Source organism: Alosa sapidissima, chromosome 2 (genome assembly GCF_018492685.1).
Source record: "Alosa sapidissima isolate fAloSap1 chromosome 2, fAloSap1.pri, whole genome shotgun sequence".
Lineage (NCBI taxonomy): Eukaryota > Metazoa > Chordata > Actinopteri > Clupeiformes > Clupeidae > Alosa > Alosa sapidissima.
In genome coordinates this window covers 7,399,361-7,421,349 of record NC_055958.1, presented here as the reverse complement: position 1 = coordinate 7,421,349, position 21,989 = coordinate 7,399,361, and the positions used below count along the sequence as shown (strand labels likewise).

At 44.0% G+C, this 21,989-nt stretch overlaps 1 protein-coding gene across 5 annotated transcripts in view; it reads right to left on the bottom strand.

Moving 5' to 3' along the window:
• The window catches only part of armc8 (armadillo repeat containing 8), a 273,575-nt gene extending 251,783 nt beyond the window's left edge, over positions 1 to 21,792 (bottom strand). For 2 of the 5 annotated variants that reach the window (XR_006024507.1, XR_006024506.1), the window contains exons 1-2: positions 21,552 to 21,792; positions 10,783 to 10,859 (exon numbers count right to left, since the gene is read on the bottom strand). Coding sequence is in view for 2 of the 5 variants with exons in the window: in XM_042067501.1 (XP_041923435.1) it covers positions 10,783 to 10,859; positions 21,552 to 21,596 (122 nt within the window). In the remaining 3 variants the exon portion in view is untranslated. The remainder of the gene's footprint in view (positions 1 to 10,782; positions 10,860 to 21,551) is intronic. The other 3 variants (XR_006024508.1, XM_042067501.1, XM_042067492.1) reach the window with 2 other exon arrangements.
• Between the last annotated feature and the right edge of the window lie 197 nt (positions 21,793 to 21,989).

Below are 21,989 nucleotides of genomic sequence, written 5' to 3'. Positions count from 1 at the left end.
GGCTGTGTTCTCATTTATCTGATTGTATTGGTGATACCAAACTTCAAGATGAAGACTGTGGTAGAATCTAAACAGATCCACCTTGGTATTGAACTCATTTGTATAGTAAGTGGGAGAGAAAGAAAGTCCCTTAGACAACACACTAACACAGTCAGAGTCTAGAGAAGTTTTTGATAGATTGATTACCGTCTGCTCTTGTTCGTGGGTTGCTTCTCCTTATGTTTTTAAACTTTCTATGATGAATTAGCCAGTTAAATAAAGCTTTTTATATTTTTGAAGAAGAGTGCCTTGGACCCCCTTTTTTCTATTTACTATTGGATTCCCGAACCCAAAGAGCACCTTTACATTTCTGATTGGAACTTCCTGAGCACCCTGGACTTCTTTGTCTCTATTATCTTTGATAGATATATTATATTGTAATCCTTTGGTGTTCTAAGGGAGGCTATTAAAATGTTATTTAATAAAATGTCTAGCCCCCCCCCCACAAAAAAAAAAGAAAAATCGAGATTCGTATCGAACCGCGGGTCAAAAATCGTGATACAAACCGAATCGTGAGGTTGGTGTATCGTTACAGCCCTATTTCTAGAGCATTTAGCCTACCATCTTTAGCACACATCTCCATTGAAGTATGGTTACATGATGATAAGGCGCTTGCAGCACTTTTTGAATGGTCAAGACCCACAGCAGGTGGGCCTGCGCATCTGCTTGAGGCTGCTGACATTCGCGTCTGGGAATGAGACTGCTTGCAACGTTTCAAGAAACTGACATAGCGGTATCAGCTTCTGCACACATTGCAACAATCTTCCACAAACTCACGTCTTGCATCTACTGATTTTTCATTGGTCAATTATGTGTTGACAAAACTTGCAAACTAGTTGTTTTCAGACTCATAGTAGCCTAGTCATTGGGGTATTGCTCAGCCCCGTTATCTAGCAGTCAAGCAGTTTAGTGTTTTACACCATTGTCGGGACCCACTGATCGCTAATTTTCTTTGTCATGCACCCATCAAGGAACTCAACGCATGTGAATATTCAAGATATGATTACTAAGCTACGCAACACATTTACAATGTCTTTTAGCCACGGTTTAGGCAGAGACCTTCTTATCCCTCTATACCCCGTAGCGGCCGTCGACGGCCGTTCTGTATTCTCCTGTAACGGCCGCGGCCGGCCGCAATTCTTAAAGAGACATATGCTACAGTATAACCTTCATACATGAAATAATACAGCGTTAGTGGATAAATAAACACAAGACTTTTATTTTGACACACTTAAATGGCTAGGTCGCTATTGACATTTCTCCGGTATTTTTGAGTTTAGCCTGTTGACTGACCGGCTGAGGACTTACGGTGCCTCTGGAGTTATGGCTTCTAACAAGCGTCCGCGTCTTCTCATTAGATGAGATGGTATTGATGTGCATCCACCATGTTTTGATGTAAGTGACGATCATATTGATGTAAGAAAATGACAAAATAAAAACATGAAAGTGTAATAAATTTAACGTTAGCATCCTCCCGTTTGTCATGACTGACTTGGCTGCCTCTCTGGCATAAACAAAATCGTATGGCTGTCACTGTGAAAGTCAGTTTGAGTTTAGCTAGCACCAGCAAAATATAGGCATAATTCAGTGATGGGTCATGGCCTAATTAACAATAAAGTTTATGATAAACCCATGCCAGGTTTATTTGCAGTTATATCTTAACACATAACATTAACATTACCCCTTTCTGGCATGTACAGTAAAGCTAACATTATCGTTATCCCACTTACAGATAGTTATTGCAAACTACTACTTATGTATGTCTCTCTAAATGAGTTTTTGTTGACTAATAACCAAAGCGGGAACCACTGTTGTGTTTTCTGCTTATGGATGTCAGGAAAATGTATTTGTATACAAGTAGGCCAATGTCTCGTCATCTTCGTGATTACAAAAAAGCCTGCTAATTTGCTACCTTCACTGATGTAACGTTAACGTTAGTCTGAGACTCGTAATGTTAGCACAGGATAGGTTGAAGGTTAGTGAACGAGTGCAACAGGTTCATTATCATCAACTGATCAAGTTTACAGTAGATACATTTTATAACATGATGTGCATATAAAACAAAACGTAAATCCATGTCAGGATTAACAGTCCCTGTTGTTGGTGACATGCTTATCAAATGAGTCACGATTTCATGCGCTATGCTTCATGGCCTACGTTAGTTCATATCCTCATCATTTTTTAGCTGTAAGGCTCACTGTCCAGCTAAATCCCAAATAAGTGCAAGATATTTGGCACTTACAGTCTCAAAGTTTTTCACTAACAAAAAGTTATAAATATGGTTCACATATTTCTGTATTAGAAGCTGGGAAACAAGATACTATAGGAGTACTGATTTCATGCCAGTCTATTTCAATGAAATCAGTACTCCTATAGTATCTTGTTTCCCAGCTTCTAATACAGAAATATGTGAACCATATTTATAACTTTTTGTTAGTGAAAAACTTTGAGACTGTAAGTGAGTAGGCCTATGGCCGTCTATGGGAAACATGAATATATAATTTTTAATGGATCATATATCATTTGAAAGAGCAATTTCTAATCTTTAAACTGAAAGAAACTTACAATTGACACTTTTCATTAGATTTTTAGTTATTCTTGGTTATTTGAAATGTTTCTCAAAATGCCCTTTTCTCTTAGAATTCCCAGGAATCTGGGGCATTGTTGTAGAATTCCACTGGGGTATAGAGGGTTAAATGCTTTTTGTTTTAAAGTAAATTGAAACAAGTAAAAAATGCCTGTTTATTTAATGTGTCAACAGCCCAAGCAGCAAAACACGTTATTTGAACCAAAACAAATGTTTATCTAGCCTAACCATTTTCTGAAATAGCACCAACATTTATCGTTAATGTTAATTTTAAGAATAGGCCTAGCCTACATAAGGAGAATTGTTAGTTTTCTAGTCAAATTTGCTCATAGGTGTGCAATCCGCCAAGCAAATTCATCTGCAAATTCTGTGCAATTCCGTGTTTAAGAGAATTCGGTTCTCTTTCAAGCATTCATTCGGTATCTCACTATGGGACACGCCCTCTCGCGAGTTCCCCAGAAGCCAATATTTCATCACGCCAGCCACCATTGGCTGGACGACTGACGTATGCGACGTGGAGGAGGTACTTCCTCCTCCCTTATATTCTACGGCGCAACGTCATTGCTTCAGTCTAAACGACTAACGACTCAGTCCCCGAACGCTACCTTAACGCCGCTTCATCTTCGAAGAGCACTGGTTTGGACTTGGCTAGCCTGTCGCCAAACAGTAGCCTCTCCCTTGCTAGCCTGTCGCCAAACAGTAGCACGCTAGCCTGTCTCCAAACAGTAGCCTCCAAACCCCAAAGTTAGTCTGTCTCCATACAGTAGCTCCAAAGCTAGTCTGTCACCAAACAGTAGCAACCGCTAGCCTGTCCTCAAACAGTAGCGAAACAACATGTCGACGCCAGTCCCCCCCCCCCCTCCCCGCGAGGAAGTGCGAAGCCCCGGCTAGGATGTGTTTGTGTGGGAACAAGATTTCGGCCGCTGACACCCACCAGGTGTGTGCCGCGTGTCTGGGGCTGCAACACGCCCAGACCGCGTTAACATCCCCGGAAGTGTGTGAACACTGCGCCCGACTTTCCCTCCGGTCTCGCCGACGTAGGCTAGCACGCCTAGCTAGTCTCATCGACGACGACCCCATGCTAGGAGCGGATGACCTCCCTCCCCTTGAGTCAGCAACCCTTTCCCAGGAGCCGGCCGGCGCTGGAGAACTGGGCGCTAGCTGGGGCGACCAGCTCGACGCTCTATATCCGACACCGAAGACAGCCCAATGGGGATGCTAGGTGCGACTGGCGAAGCTGAACTCATCTCAGAGGACGACTCCGTCGACCTACTATCCCTGGGGGATGAGGATGGCGACGACTTATTCCTCCCAGCCACTCAGGCTGCTCGCCCGAGCGGCGTGAGAAGTGATAGCACCGCCACTGAGGCTGATGAAGCCGCAAGCGTGGGCCTTCACGACGTCTGCAAGAGAGCAGCTGCAAAGCTCGGCGTTCCCTGGCCTGAGGCCCAGAAGGAGACCGTGTCCTCTCGCTACGAGGGAAAGAGGCTCCCGAAGGCTAAAAGCTCCACCAGACAACTACTGCCCGTCTTCCCCGAGTGCCTCGAGGAAGCCACACGCTCATGGAGCAGCCCATTCTCAGCGAAAAACCCGGCTCAAGGGCTCTCGGCACTGGAATGGCCAGACATGGAAAGCAGTGGATTCTGCCATCTGCCCCCTGTCGAACCGCTCCTGGCCTACCATCTCCACCCCACCCAGAAGTCTGCGATGACCCCCTCGGGACCCGCATTCCCCTCCAAAGCCGACAATTTCCAGTCCGCCGTGACTGAAAAAAGCTACAAAGCTGCTGGCGTCGGCGGTGAGAGCTCTCAACGCCTCATCTCTGCTCAAGGCCTACCAAGCCGAGCTGGAGGAAGACTTCTCGTCCACCCTCAACCAGCCAGCTGTGTGGGACGAAATGTGTGTGGACACAGACCTCTGCCTACGGCTACACAGGTGTGCGGTGCAAACGGCGGGACGGGCTATGGCCCTCATGGTCTCTCAAGAGAGAGAGCTGGCTCAACCTCTCAAGCCTCTCCCACAAGGAGCCGTGGCCACTATGCAAAAGCGGTGTGAGGAAAAGAAACGGGACGGTGAAGCGCTGCAGCTGTGCCTCCCCAGAAAGGCACAAGCCCCCGCTCCCAAAGCACCCACACAGACGTTCTCCGAGGCAGCGGCACGCCCGCCGCAGTACCGGATACCGAGACGTCAGCTCCCGACCCAGACTGCCACTCAGAGCCTTGGTAAGACCCCCGAGCTCAAAGATGCCTGGGTTAAAAAGCCCTTTAACCCTAACGCGACACAGGGAGGTCAGCAAAACCCCCCACCCGCGCAGGGAGCGAGGAAGAAGAAGCGCGCCTAGTACGCGCCTTGCACACGAGGGGGGGCGGGTCCAGCCAGACGCTCCCCCCGGCCCCGTTCCTGGGCCTGTTCAAAGAGGCATGTTCACTGCCCCCCCAAGAGGCGTGCAGAGGCCACAGAGGCGCTCGCAGTTCACAGCCCACTGAAGCGGAGAAGAGACCTGGAGTGCCAGTTCGAGCCCCAACAGAGTCTCACAAGCACACACCAGTGCCCCCCTTCAAAAATAAATGTTTCGGTGCGCAGCCAGGCCGAGGGCGTATCCGTCAAAAGAATGCAAAAAATTGTCAAATGAACAAAAAAGCTCTCACAAAAAGTCACGAGCCATGTTCAGTGGCAATGGCGTGCAATCACTCCCTAATAACGCAACCAGGCGGAGCCAAAGCTCCACCGGGGGCGATGGGCAACATAAGCACGCTAGCGTTGCAGCCCACGCCAGCTCGGTCGCGCCAGTTAGCGCCACTAGATGGCGTCATTTCGCCACTGACCGAGCGCATCCAGTACTGGCGGATGCACGTGAAGTCAGACTGAATAATAAAGATTATAGCGAAAGGCTACCGCCTACAGTTCGCTACACCCCCACCCCCGTTCAATGGGATTGTACAATCCCACGCTACAGGGGAATCTGCCCGTGTTCTACAGGGGGAAATAATTTCCCTGTTAAACAAACAAGCGATCAGGGTAGTCCCCTTCGAGCAAAGCAGTCACGGTTTTTACTCAAGGTATTTTCTGGTCCCAAAGAAAGGGGGGGGCTTGCGCCCGATATTGGACCTGCGTGCACTGAACAGATACCTAAGAAAGTACAGGTTCAGGATGCTAACCAACGACGCATTAATGCGCTTCGTGCGCCCGGGCGATTGGTTCACCTCAGTGGATCTGACCGATGCGTTCCTACACGTCCCGATCTATCCGCCCCACAGAAAGTTCCTCAGGTTTGCCTTGAGGTGTGGCCTAGGAGTGGCTTGCCCTCCCATTTGGCCTTGCGCTCAGCCCCAGAGTCTTCGTCAAGGTTACCGAAGCGGCTATCGCGTTGCTCCGGGAAAAAGGTTTACGTCTGGCTACTTTTATCGACGACTGGCTGGTGGCCGCGCACTCATACCAGGAAGCGCAGCAGCACACGGCTCTCCTAACGGAGCACCTGTTGTTACTAGGCTTCAGAATAAACTGGGAGAAAAGCGTGCTGCGCCCGTGTCAGATCACCACCTTCATAGGGCTGTCTCTAAACTCCGTCTCATTCAGAGCGCGCCTGTCAGCGGAACGAGTCAAAGCATTCCGCGCATGCCTCGCGCTTTTCCGCAGGGGGGCTACTGTGAAATTCAGGGTCTGCCTCAGACTACTGGGCCTCATGGCGTCAGCCTTGGTGGTCGTTCCCCTCGGCCGTTTATACATGAGGGCTGTTCAGCGATGGGTGGCGTCGCTGGGATTGAGTCCCTCGCGTCACTGCCATCGCCCTGTCACAATCTCAGCAGCCTGCTGCGCTGCGCTAAGGCCCTGGAAACGCCCACTCTTCCTCACAGAGGGAACTACGATGGGTGCTGTCCTACACAGGAAAGTAGGGACGACGGATGCCTCGCTGAGCGGCTGGGGAGCTACTCATGAGGGCAGGTCGATAAACGGGGTGTGGGACTCTCACATGCAATCTTTGCACATAAACCGTCTAGAACTGATGGCGGTTTGGCTCGCACTCAGACATTTTCTGCCCATCCTGAGAGGGCATCATGTCTTGGTCAGAACAGACAACACCACTGTGGTGGCTTATGTCAACAAGCAGGGGGGACTGAGGTCTCGTCATATGCACACGTTGGCACACAGACTGAAATGGAGCAGCACACGGCTCCTGTCGTTGAAAGCCACACACGTCCCCGGTGTATTGAATTTGGGTGCAGATTTATTATCCAGGGGCAACCCCCGCTACGGAGACTGGAAACTCCACAGCGATGTGGTGGCTCAAATCTGGTTGCGAACGGGTCGAGCGAAAGTGGACTTATTCGCCTCAGAGGAGAATGCGCAATGTCCGATGTTTTTCTTCCTGCGCGATCAGAAAGCCCCGTTAGGGATAGATGCTTTGGCACACCAGTGGCCACACGTCCTGCTCTATGCCTTCCCTCCGTTGGAACTGATCACTCCAACGCTCGCCAGGGTGCGGGAACAGAGCCTCTCACTCATTCTCGTAGCCCCGCGCTGGCCAGGGAAACCCTGGCTAGCAGAAATAATCCCGTTACTCCACTCCACACCGTGGCCGCTGCCCCCCCGCAGGGACCTGCTGTCCCAAGCGAACGGGGAAATATTTCACCCTCATCCAGAGCGCCTGGCCCTCTGGGTCTGGCCCGTGAAAGGCTGAATCTGACAGCTGCAGGACTGCCCTGCAATGTCATAGCGACCATTCAGAGCGCTAGGGCGTCATCAACTAGGACGTTGTATGATAGCAAATGGTGTGTATTTAATGACTGGTGTATTAAAACAGGGACGATAGCCTTCCAGTGCTCTGTGGACGTTATCCTTACGTTTCTGCAAGACTTACTGGATAAAAACAAGTCCTTCTCCACTGTCAAAGTTTACCTGGCTGCCATCTCGGCCTGCCATGTAGGCTTTGGGGACAAAACAGCGGGCCAGCACCCTTTCATACGTCAATTTATGAAAGGGGCTCGACGCCTCCGCCCGGTTTCTAAACCACTGGCCCCTTCATGGGATCTGCCGATGGTTTTGGATGTTCTGTCTCGCCCTCCCTTCGAGCCATTACAACAGTTGGATCTTAAAGTGCTCTCACTCAAGACGGCTTTGTTGGTGGCTTTGGCTACGGCTAAACGCGTAAGCAATATTCATGCCCTATCTGTGAATACAGCCTGTATGCAATTTTTCCCGGGTGACTCGAGGGTTGTATTAAAACCCAACCCAGCGTTCATTCCGAAGGTTTTCAACCAGTCACTGTCGTGTCGGCCGATTGAACTTTTTGCATTTAACCCACCGCCTTTCACCTCCCCGGAGCAGGAGCGGCTGAATGTGCTCTGTCCGGTCAGGGCGTTGCGTGCGTTCGTGGACAAAACAGCGGAGTTAAGGAAAACGGAACAGCTGTTTGTGTCTTGTGCAAAGTCACATCTGGGTAGACCGCTCACTAAGCAGCGTCTATCACAATGGATTGTGGCGGCTATTGCCCTGGCCTATACGACTAAGGGGTTACAACCCCCAGTCGGTTTACGAGCCCATTCCACTCGAGGAATGTCGACATTATGGGCTTTATTTCAGGGCTTCCCCATAGAGGATGTATGCTTGGCAGCGTGTTGGGCAAACCCGACAACGTTTGTCAGGTTTTACAGACTTGATGTCACTGCCCCGACTTTCAGTGTTAGGCACTGGGACGCCGGGGGCACACTGATGTTGTTGGGGATCGCAAGCTTGTCTGGCAATCCGGGAGTCACGATATCCCGTAGTGAGATACCGAATGAATGCTCGAAAGAGAACTTAAGGTTACTCACTTAACCCCGGTTCTCTGATAGCATGAGTGAGGTATCTCACCAGACCACCCTCCTTGCCGGTGGCGAGAAGAGGTTGGTTATCTAGACTGAAGCAATGACGTTGCGCCGTAGAATATAAGGGAGGAGGAAGTACCTCCTCCACGTCGCATACGTCAGTCGTCCAGCCAATGGTGGCTGGCGTAATGAAATAATGGCTTCTGGGGAACTCGCGAGGGGGCGTGTCCCATAGTGAGATACCTCACTCATGCTATCAGAGAACCGGGGTTACGTGAGTAACCTTAAGTTTTCATGTATAGATTCTATGTAGTGCTTTTCTGTGAGATCATGAATAAAACACTTTTTTCTTAAAACAAGGTTAATATCATATGAACTTGTGGCATCCACATAAGTATATAAAATCGCTTCGTCACATAGCTGGTTTTAAGTCTAACTTGGACCGTTGATATAATGGCTTATAATCAAATTCTCAACGGAGAAAAAAAAAGGGATTTTTACTTCTAGAAATGGAGTGGCCAGTCACTGTTGAGTAGGGCTTTGACTTTTGCCAAAAAATCATATTTGAAGTTTGTTTGTTTATTAATATTAAAATTTGAATATATTTGAATATGTATTAATAATATTTTAACCATTAAATGTCTTCAGTAAGACCGATATTGGTATCAAACTTAAGTTCTATATGTTCTGTCCACCAGAGGGCAGTGTATCTGTCAATAGACTACGTGCACGAAAGGCTGAGTATTATAAAATTGTTATTATTGAGCATAGGGCTGGGCGATAAAACGATAGCGATATGTATCGCAATAGACATGTAATCGATATCAATAAAAAATATGTTCGATAGAACATTCATAATTAAAAGCAACACACACCTCCTGCCTTACGTTGTCCATAAATAAATAGGCTAAATATATCTTGCATTGTAGTATCTCAAACTCTACCAGAGTAGGCGATTGAAGTAGGCCTACCTCAACACAGACTCTCCTTGCCCCGTGCACTCTCCCTCTCAACAGGCGCATCCCTCCTCAGCATGCACATGTAATCCAAACATTAATCATGCAAGACGACTGGCTAAATTGCTATTAAATCCGGTTAGCATCATTAGCACGCTGCACAAATTTGTTCAAAACTGTTGCATTCAAATTGACTGCCAAGTTCTAATCATCGGGCCTGTCCCAAGGAGAAAAAAAATATTCATTTGAAACTTAAACACACGTAGGGAAACTTAACAGTCTAACCAGACTATGATAAACTAGCAAATTAAGCTAACGTTTGTTTACAATATTTCCAGGCTTCAACCAGTGCTGCTTTTCATTCAGACTTATCTGCACATTTATTTATTTGAGTGTTTTTCATGATTGTGTTGCCATTTCTTTTCCCTGTTTGCTTTGATTGATAACTGAGGTGATTAAAATCAGAGGAAGGTTAAGTTTAAAATAAAAGTGTCTATTATGTCTATGTGTGAGCTCACTAAGCGCGAACCAGCCAGGATGCTAACGTCACCTACAGGAGCCTAGATGACCAATAATAGCCTTGCTAATGAGCTCACGATTTTACTTCACCAGGTGTGAAAAAAACCTCGGAATCTGAATTGAAAACAACGTTTACAACCAAATACATTTATAGAAATTATCTCCATAGGCTACAGGTAGTGATGGGCAAACCACAGCAGTGTGAAGCTAGCAACACTAATGAAAAAATCCAATATGGTTGCCACATGTAGATTCAACATAAAAGTCCTTACCCAAACCTGTATATGTAACCAAAAATATTTGTTTGCTAAGGACTTTTATGTTGAAAAATGTATGTGTGGCGGCCATCTTTTTGCTTTTCAGCTAGTGTCGCTAGGTTCACACTGCTGTGGTTCAGTGGTTCACCAAAGCTTCATTTGCCCATCACTAGCTACAGGTTTGAATATTAAGAGATCCCTAAAATTCGTTCGAATATCTTTAATTTTTAAAATAATCGAATTATATTTGAATAACGAAGTTCGGAGTCAAAGCCCTACTGTTGAGCTCAATTGGCAGGCACTGTAATACTAATAATAAGAACCCATTGGATAACAATACAGTGCATTGCTTTGCATGCACTACAATAAGAAGACAACAAAAAACAGTAAAGTTCAGTTGCTTTATATGCACTGTAATAACAGCCAATCATATTATGGCAGACCAGTTCACTAGCTGTACGCAAAAATTAGCAGCAAAGTCATTTGCTAGCTCTTGTCCATCAACTAGGAATCAGCTAGATAATCTTGAATCATAACAGCAATCACAAGAAAACAACATGACATCATTTTACACCAGAGACATGAAGACTGAGTGAGGAATTTGAAAGGCAATTACTCACATTACTCCCTGCAGAACTTTCTGAGGATCTGGATCAAAGAGCCGGTCCACATAATGTCGACTGGTTGCTGTTACTTCCTGTATGACAAATTAAAACTATTTATGATCTGAGAATACAAATAACAATGGATACACACCCACCATGATGCAAAACATACCCTACTAGCATAAGACTGCCCTGTAATTATATAAAAGAGGGTGTGGTAGTATCAGTGGTTGTACATTTGGGTGGTATGGCCAAACTTTTTTAAAGATTTTGACAGTTTCACAGTACAGTATCAAAGTATTTGTTAATTTATTACGTTTTGCATGACTAGCCCTCTATAAAAGTTTGTGTCTTATTCTACAGTCAGAAGTAAATAGAATAAACATTTTAGCCTATATATGGAAGGCTTTCAGCACACAAACACTTTAACAGGGAAAGACAGAAGAAGAAGACAGAAAAAGAAAAGATACTGTCTTTCTGAATACAGTATTTATTCAAGATAGCACACATTACGCTGTTACCATTACATTAGGCCTACTACAGACTGTGTAGTATGATGTGTGCCTGCCTCTATGCTTGCTGATGTCCTGACTTAAATGAGACCCGTTTTCCCGATCGCCATGTGCCCTAATTCTAGATTCCCCGCGTTTGCTGTCCATCTCAGCTGCTGCCACTGCACTAACTGTTCTTGTAACAACGGATTATGTAATAACACCGCATTATTGATAAGAACAGCATAACAATGTGTATTTTAATCAAAATTCATTGTAAAAAAGCACAGTGAACGTTTTTTTTAAACCTCAACTTTTCCCGAATTCAGCATTTCTCATTTTTCCGACAAGAACAGCATATCAATGTGTATTTCACTCAAAATTCATTGTAATCATAAAGGCTAGGAGTTGTGAAAGTGTTAAAATGTAGACTATAGCCTATTTCTTTACGCAAAGGCTGACTGACTGTCATTAGCTCTGAATGAAGAAAAACAACAATACAATAGTGCTATTGAATAAGAAACGTTATTATGGCCTACACTTCTACAGAAAGCACAGTGAATATTATTTAAATCTTCTGTACATAAGACATTTATTTCACTGTCGCTGGAGAACGGGCTGTTGCGCAAACAAATGAATTAGGGTGATTATCTGCATCTCTGTTCACCAAAAGCTATGGTTTTGCTAACATATTCACACAATAAATCCTTTCCCCACAATTTCTCTCCATTGTTAGTGTGCGACATTTCTCCATGTCTATGTGGGGTAGTGTCAAGCAGTGAAGTGATAGCCTATTGCAGGTAGGCAATGTTCAGACAGAAGACGGACACTGCTTAATTTAATTTATTTTCATGAACTTAACCAATAATGAAAGTAAAACAAACATAAACAAAACAGCCAGATGCCTCTTCATAAAATAACAAAGACACCTTCATAAACAATAACAAGTTCTATGGTGAGACTGCGTGTCGTTTGGAGCAGAGTATCGGTAGGCTATATTAAAAACAGAAGATTTTCCATTTGCTTCGGGATTTAGGCCTACCGGTAGTTGATTATAGTGCTAACTGTTGGGACTGTTGCAGAAGACGTAGTGTAGGCCTATCAGCCATCAGCTCATCAGGGGCTAATATTGTGGAAACAACTGAAAAACGTTGGGTAGGCTAAATATATAGTCCATACTGTAGCATACTGGCGCGCATAACTCAAAGCGGCAAAAGCCGACGTTCCTAACTCTGCTCACAAGTGCCAACTGGTGGTTGTTTGGGTCATTGCAGCTTCACTAGGGTCAGGCGTGGCTCATGCATGAGGTCACGTGAGAATCACGAGTGAAGCCGGTACCCACTGTAATGCCTTGTAGAAGGTGCAAAATGCTATGTTGTGTTTCACCGGAGGGGGCGCTAAAATCTATTTTTTATTGTAAATGTTTATTTTGGTGTTCCCAAAAACACCTACATGCATTTATTCTGTGAATGGGACTTGGTACAATATTGGTAATTTACACACTAAATGTCCATATATTTAGCCATTTCCACAAAGATTTTTATGGTCCTATTAGCTACACCACATACCATTTCAGTTGCATGAAAATGACACAAAAATACAAACATGCCTTGTTTTATCCTTATTATTGCCATGGCCTTTTGTTTTGGAGACTTATTTTGGGGCAACATTAACAAAGGCTTATATATCTAGAGAAAATACTGACTGATGGCAGGTGACCCTCAATTTCACTTTTTTTGCATGTTTTTTTCTGAAAGTAGTGACTTCTATAAAACCAATGAGACTGTGGTACAAACGTTTAATGATTGAATCATACTGTTTGTCTTCCATTCTACAAAGTTTGGTCAGGCTAGGAATAATACTTTAAGATATGAATGTCCAAACATGGCCTCCAAGATGAGGTCTTTTAGAGAGTGTAAACAATCAAGGGCAAAAATACTATGAAAAACAATAGAATTGAACACAAATATTTTACAGGTTTTAGTTATGGAACCTAAACATTGTGTAGACAAACTTTGAGGAAAATCGAAGTCGGTGCTGCTACCATTTTCCTGGATTTTGTCTGATTTGACACGGAATGCCTCATTTGTAAGTCTCAATCTGTCCATTTCTTTCCACAAAACTCGCCAGAACTCAACTCATTTAAAGGTACACTATGCAGGTTTTTTAGCTTAATATGCAAGTTTTTTATCTTAATTTACCTTCATTTAACAGCTTCAGAGTCATTGGAATGGTTATATGACTTTTTCGGGTTGAATTTCGGCCGTCTCGCTTCCCCCTAGCGCCTGTGAACGGGAAAAACCACCCTTGCAACTGTGGGCTGGCGGGCCGACGGCCTCAGTGTCAGGAAGTATAACGAGTGTAACGAATTGCTTTACTGCATTCAAATATACACGCCAGGCACCGGCTAGAAAAAGGTAGCGATGGAGTTTCTCAGACATTCATCATGACAGAGCCAGCGAAAAAGAAGCAAAAACCGAGAAAACAGTAAGGAAATTGCCAATACTGCATAGTTTTCATTCTTCCCCATTGCTCAGTTACTAACTTTCTGAGGTGGGCAGGGGGGCCCTTTTCATGTCTGTGCCCTGGAGCGGGTTGCACCAACTAGTCTTTGCTACGCCTGTCATAAATGTCTTTGTTAAGACTGGTCTTAGGCCCATATCTAACGCCTGTTGCACCAACAGAATTTAAGACCTGTCTTAACTAAGTAAGGCCGTAACGATGCGCGTTCATGAAAGTGCCCGTGGAATGAATGAAACGTGCGTTGCCAGGATACTTATTTATTACCTTTCATTCATTCAGTTTGCAACTTTTTTGTCACATTGATTGAGTATGACTAGCATAGAACCAACAAACAACATTATAAGTATATTATAAGTATAGGTAAGTAGAGTGTATACTCTTTTGATCCCCTGAGGGAAATTTGGTCTCTGCATTTATCCCAATCCATGAATTAGTGAAACACACTCAGCACACAGTGAACACTGTGAACAACAAGCACACACTAATCCCGGCGCAGTGAGCTGCCTGCTACAACAGTAACACTCGGGGAGCAGTGAGGGGTTAGGTGCCTTGTTCAAGGGCATTTCAGCCATTCCTACTGGTCGGGGTTCGAACCGGCAACCCTCCGGTTACAAGTTCGAAGTGCTAACCAGTAGGCCACGGCTGCCCCAAAACAACAATTTAAAACAACGAACAAAGCGGATCCTTGCTGTCCATGAAAACAGCATAGAGACTGGCTAGTCTAATCCAAAAATGTCAAAAATGGTCATTGAATTGACATGCAAAATTAGACTGTGGTAGGCTATTATAGCCGAAATTAAAAGTTGAATGGTGGGCATAAATCACGACTTGTTGTAACAGAGGTAGGCCCTAAATATCGTAGCAAATAGCCTATGGTGATGACACAGCTTTTAAAACATTTATTTCACTCTGGCTGGAGTGAACGCAGAATGGGCTGTTCACCAAAAGCTATGGTTTTGCTAACCCATTCGCACAATAAATAATTTCTGAAAGGTTCTCTCCATTGTTAACGTGCAGTTCGACATTTCTAGTTTGTCGACTAGAGAAAAAATCTCATGTCTACTAAAACTAGGTTAGTTGCTAGGTTACGGGGACGCTGGCGGGACACTCCGCTCCGTCTGGCATCATGTTTTTGTTTGTTTTTATGTAATGTCATGTTCATTTTTTGCATTGTTTTGTCTAGTTAAATGTTTTATCTCTTCATTTATGTTATTTTCACATAGTTGTCGTGTTATTCTTAGTCCCTTTTACTGCTTCCAAGTCGGCTGATGTCGTTGGTCCATTGGGAGCTTGCTATGGCTAGAACTAGCTTTTGCCCTGGACTGACATCCTTCCATCGATCCATCCGTGAACGGTGCTGCACTTCACTGTCTGGTTGAGGAGTTTTATCGGGACAGCTGGACCTGGGCCTACTCTGCAAGGGATCTGCCGTGGCCGCCGAGCTGCTGCTGACCTGCAAGCTGCCATCTGCCTTGCCTGGAGTCTGGATTGTGCAGACCAAAGTTTTTGGTGCAGACTAACGTTAACCGTGTCTCGATTGAGCAGACTAGCTTCTAGCTAGCAGCTACTAACGTTCGAAACTACCGTTGACGTTGGGGAGCTCTGCAGTCTCTCGGAGCATCAGGCTGTCTGTCGGGGGTCCACCGAGTTGCTGATCTGCGGGATCGCCAATGACTTCAGACGGTTAGCTTCTATGCTTCCAGTGATCTCTAGACTGCAGTCTACAACAGCTCCCGGGTTTCGGCAGCTCTATTTTGGGCAGCCGTGGCCTACTGGTTAGCACTTCAGACTTGTAACCGGAGGGTTGCCGGTTCGAACCCCGACCAGTAGGCACGGCTGAAGTGCCCTTGAGCAAGGCACCTAACCCCTCACTGCTCCCCGAGCGCCGCTGTTGTTGCCGGCAGCTCACTGCGCCGGGATTAGTGTGTGCTTCACCTCACTGTGTGTTCACTGTGTGCTGAATGTGTTTCACTAATTCACGGATTGGGATAAATGCAGAGACCAAATTTCCCTCACGTGATCAAAAGAGTATATATACTTACTTATACTTATACAAGTAGGCCTACTAACGTCACTTACAGAAGGCATGTTAATGTTGGATCCTCCGGGTTGGTCTGAAGACGCAGCTGTGCGCCATGTCATTGCCATTAGACTGAGTTGGACTAAGTTAACACAGACTTTTCTTTATTTTAATTTCTTATTTATTTATTTTATTACTTGTTCATTTTTGTTTGTTGTCTGTCTTGTATGTCTACCGTTAGGTGTCGCGGGTACGCTGGCGATTACGCCGCTCCATCAGGCATCTTGTAAATTTGTTTGTTTGTCTTGATGTCACGGGAATGCCGCTCCGTCCGGCACCTTTTGTCTTTTTGTTATGTGTCTTGTTTGTGGAGCGCTTTGTGTTGCACTCTGTGCATGTTAAATGCGCTATAAAAAATAAAATTGACTTAACTTGACTAAAATGAAACCTTTGAATTAATTCATCGTCATTGTAGATATCTAGCGGGCTCATTCTGTCTAGCAGCACGTTCATTGTACAGTCTATAAATTAGACGCGCCATCGTTTACTTCAATTTCTTGTCGTTTTAGCTGCACTCAACGATTTTGTGAAAATTACTATAAAAACCAACACAGAAAACGGTCTCTGGCTTAACATAAATCACCTCTCGACAGGGTGTAAAATTTAAGGCTAGACTTAGGGAGAGAGCAGCCTAAAGGCTGTGGTACGGTCGTGCATCACATTTGTGCGTGTCCAAGACGTGCATCATTTTTGCCATGGACGTGGATCACCATCATCCTTCAATGTTGAATAGTTTAGACGCTGAGTTTAAAACGCGCAAAACCATACAAACGCAAGGAGCTACATGAAGTTAAATGTTAGACCAAGTTCGTAAACTTCAACATTAGCCAGCAAAACATTCAGCCTAACATTTTGACTGCAACATGCAATGACGTATGACACTGCAGAGAAACTTAACGTTAACCATTCAACCAACATTCCTTTGACAATAGACTAGCCTACGACCAACAAACATGAAGGCATATTTATTTACAGACTACCCTTTCTCATCGCAAAATAAAAATTCTACTGGAGCAGATTTGTATGCAGCCTCAAAAAAATACACAGCACTGTTTACAGCTCTAGGCATGCACTTTGTATGCACTTGTGGTAATGTGAATCTCAGGACTATAACCAAAGAAAGTAAAGGAGATTTGTACCAAATAATGGCTGTGTTGTGGGTTGTGTTTCTACAACATGTTGGCACAAAACTTAATTTCTGTCAGAAACCAAGTAGGCAAAGCATTTTCTCCATTGTCAACATCTATGTTCAAGCAGTAACGTGGTTTAACCACATGAACTCCAATACAATTTTTTGTACGGATGTCCTGCCCCCACTGCTAAAAAAATGTAGAGGAAACGCTGTCTCCTGATTTGAATATTTACAGATATCTGACTTTGTGAAACTTATAGCCCAAAGCTGGAGACATGCATGTCGAAATTTGCTGCAAATTCAAAACCGGAACAGCTAACTGTACAGGGGAATGCTTTACACCGTTGTGTTCAGTAAGGTCTGCTGTTTATTATGATATATGGTTTTGGTCATGTGTTGGTCATGTGTTGAGTGAAGAGTTTGTAAAGTATTTCACCTAGATGAATGGGTAGGGAGATGGGTGCAGAACTGTAGAATAATATGATTACATTTAAAGTTACTGAATATTGAAAGAAGGGGGCACCAAGGCCACAGTGGCCTGTGAACCGCAATGGCCGTTATGGCTGCTGTGAAATTCCAACCCTGGCGCACATGTTCGCGACGCGTAAAATCCATTTGACAAGAATAGACTATTTTTTTCGAACGTACGCGCCGCTATCACATACGGAGTTTACTACTTCCATTGATTACAGTGGAAGCTAATTGTTGCAGCAGACACAACACGAACGGAACGCTTCAGTTACGTGCCTGGTGTAGCTTATAACTGAGATTAGGAAATGTTTCAACCACAAGCACACACAAAGGCACCAAGGGGCAGAGGGGATACCAAAATGTAGCCAATAAATAGCCCCGAATCAGAACAGAAACCCGAATGATTGCCTGCGTCTTAGTCGGAAGATGTGCCCAATCGTAGCCTTTTCTGACATGCTAGACTTTTGTATCATCGCTATGGTAACCACCAAACAAGTCTTCTTCTGCATTGGTTTGCTGCGTTTTAGGTGTTCAGATTCTATGTGTTCCTACTGGAGGGGCATGTTTACAGCAGTTCCGTTTCACACATGCGCATTCTACGCATCAACATGACGCACGGTCTTAACCTCAAAAACGCGACGCATGCCGTAAAAATGACGCAATTCTCGTCACACGCTCACCAGTGCCGCGTGTGTGGGGCGCAGACCATAGGCATAAGTCAGCATGGTGCAACAGGCACAATATCATTTTAGACATAGAACGTTGAGTTACGCCAGTCTGGTCCTAAGTCCTGTTGGTACAACCCTCTCCAGGGGCCCAGTGGCTCATAATTCATCCATGCTGCAGGGTATAAGACTGTTCTTGTTAATAACTTAATTGTACATTTTGAAGAAACTTTTCCATTCTATTAGGGTTTTTTTTTACATAAATCAGGGATTAGACATATCAATAGAGTCAGGGGACAGACATTTTTAAAATTAGGGTTAGGATTTTTTTTTTGCTGTGTGCGCCAGGGTTGGAATTTCACAGCAGCCACAACGGCCATTGCGGTTCACAGGCCACTGTGGCCTTGGTGCCCCCTTCTTTCAATATTCAATATTCAGTAACTTTAAATGTAATCATATTATTCTACAGTTCTGCACCCATCTCCCTACCCATTCATCTAGGTGGAATACTTTACAAACTCTTCACTCAACACATGACCAACACATGACCAAAACCATATATCATAATAAACAGCAGACCTTACTGAACACAAAGGTGTAAAGCATTCCCCTGTACAGTTAGCTGTTCCGGTTTTGAATTTGCAGCAAATTTCAACATGCATGTCTCCAGCTTTGGGCTATAAGTTTCACAAAGTCAGATATCTGTAAATATTCAAATCAGGAGACAGCGTTTCCTCTACATTTTTTTAGCAGTGGGGGCAGGACATCCGTACAAAAAATTGTATTGGAGTTCATGTGGTTAAACCACGTTACTGCTTGAACATAGATGTTGACAATGGAAAAAATGCTTTGCCTACTTGGTTTCTGACAGAAATTAAGTTTTGTGCCAACATGTTGTAGAAACACAACCCACAACACAGCCATTATTTGGTACAAATCTCCTTTACTTTCTTTGGTTATAGTCCTGAGATTCACATTACCACAAGTGCATACAAAGTGCATGCCGTCCCCACATTTGCAAAATTGCTTTAATCCCATTTCCCTTCGTTACTACCAGTCGTTGCATTTTTCCTGCATCAAATTGCAATTAAGTGCTCATCTAATGTAACAGCGTCTCCACAGAGACATCCACTCTCCATGTTTCATTTTCACTGTTGTTGCGAGAAAATAGGCTCCGATATGGGAAATACTTTGAATACTATCAGCTCCAGAAATTAATTGGTTTTCCTTAGCTTGTGCTAAACCTTTCCACCAACTTGTGCGAAAATTGTAGTTTTTGCAATGTTGACAAACATGCATAGCACATGGAAGCTCTTGATAGCGCATGCCACTAACGTCTATAAAAACAATATATTTATCAAATAAAACTAGACCGGTACCTCAGATTAGCATTGCTGTTTATTGTTTAACTGCAATTATCTGCAGCCAGCTGAGGGCATTTAGCCTACTATGCGTCCGGACAATATTGTGCGTCTGCCCTAATTCTGAAGCAGTGGCCACCACTACAAAATGAAGAGGAAACAGAAAGTTAATGTTTTAAATAGGCTACATCAATACAATATGTAATATGTAAAGTGAAACTGGACGGGCCATAATAACCTCTGACTAGTTTTACTTAATTTAAATTGCAATGAGAGCGGCAGCCAGCGGGGGAGGATACGTGGGCAGGATTATTTAAAAGGCAACCGATTGTGCGTCTGCCCTGATTCTGATACCATGGCGGCATTCATTTTGCCGTGGCGGGCCGCCATGCTAAATTCAACATAGAGGAAACACTGGGATATACAGCTGACTAAGAGTTTGTCAAAGTAGCCTTAATGATCACAAAATGCTAAGCATGCACGTGGGCCAGGGGTCTCCAACCTTTTTTCCTCCTAGAGCTACTTTGACAAAATGGACATGGCCGAGAGCTTTTATGTTAGTAGTAGCATGCCATGTATAGCCTTCACCCAAAACTGCTGAATAAGATTTGTATGCTTTTTAAAGGTTCCATTTCCTTCTCTCTTTGTAGACTGTGAATTTGATTTCCCAAGTGACTGGGTTATCAGATTTATGAACATCTTCCTCAAAGCTTTTGGAGCTACTTAGAAACAGGTGGGGAGCTACTGGCTCGCAAGCTACCTGTTGGAGACCCCTGATGTAGGCTATTTGAGTTTCTTAAAGCTGAGCTGTGCTTCAATTGTTCAATACATGATTTCATAGCAGGCCAAATAGAAAATAAATGTTAAATATAACCTAGATATCTGTAAATATTAAAATCAGATGATTTACAGTGCTATGTAATAGGTCATGTTTTTGTAACATTTCATACAGTGATGAAGGTCTACTGTGTTAGAGTAAATACAACTTTGATCATTTTTATGGGCCTAATAGGTCCAACTGAAGGCCAAGTGACCTTGCCCCTAAAATTATGAAATTCCAAGCCTGGAGCACGTGCACTGACAAAATCTCACTCCAGCCAAACACCCAAAGTTGGCAACCCTGCAGTATGTGCATGCACTATAGTCCGCATAATAAAGAAATGCATTTTTTATGGTATGGTTTCTTTAATCCTTCTTTGACATTAAGAGAGCCAAACTGGGATGTTGTGATGAGGTTTTCTAAACGGTTTTTTATTATTAATATTGAGATGGTAAGGAAAACGTCATACAACCAAACGGGAACGTTCTCCAAAGGTTGTCTCAAGGTTCACAATCCATGTTGGGAGAACGCTCTGCAAATCAAAACACGTAAAACCAGAGTAGTAGTAAACGGATCTTTGGCAAAACTACCGTTATATTTCCGTAAGAAAAAAACGTTTCTGGCAAACCACAGGACAACTAAAACCAACCTTCGAACATTCTGTGAGCTAGAAATTGTTAGCTGGGTTCATCTGTTACCCTCAATTTATAACCACCCCAGCGTGGGTGATGCAATTGAGGTTAGACTGCCAAGACTTATTCGAGTCTGGGAGATCCGTTGTCACATTTAACTGGAATTACCATCGCAAAATGATTTTTTACAAATTGAATATTAAGAATAATAATAAAAACATGTTTAATCGTATTGCTTCACTAATAAACACACCGACCATTCGCAAAAGTGTTTTTGGACTTATTGAAAATATTATAAGTTTTGCGCAATGCTGTAATGGAAACCCGGGGCTCTTCAAAACGTGCGTGAGGCTGAGTTGTCAACTGCTTCTGCGTTGCTTGCGTAGACTATGAATCAGCCCAAGCACAACCATCCGCAAACCCCCCTTTCACTCACTGTATACAACGTAACCTGGAATAGTTCACTTGGGGAAATGTCAGCCACATTCAATGAGACTTCCACCAGAGGCTTTGGGTTAAACATTTGCCATTTTCATTTCTATCATCATCATCATCACTGTTGAAATTGTGTTTAAAGTATATATATATATGGTACTTCACTGAACTCACAGACAACACGCTGATGCGTAGGGGGGCCTCCAACAAGCACGCCATTTCTCCTTGTCCGACAAACTACCCAACAAGAACAGCACTTTCTATAAGTTAAGCGGCAAACTTACAACCTAATAATGTTGGCAGTAAAGATGTCGGTGGGCTAAATATGATATATACGTCCAGAAAACGAATTTTTGACAGCAGAACAATACAAAATTGATATGAAATTGATTTCAGTTAAGACGAATGTGAAATGGGTGAAATAACCATCAGATTTTATCAATGCTTCAGAATTACGTAGAGCTTCAATGCGACTGATTCGACATTACCTTTGCATGTAAAAACAATTCTTAATGAGATCTATACACGTGTATTCATTGTAGTAGATGATAAGAATAGGAAGACACGTGAACAGGTGATGCCCAAACATAAAAAAAATTGAGACACGTATAT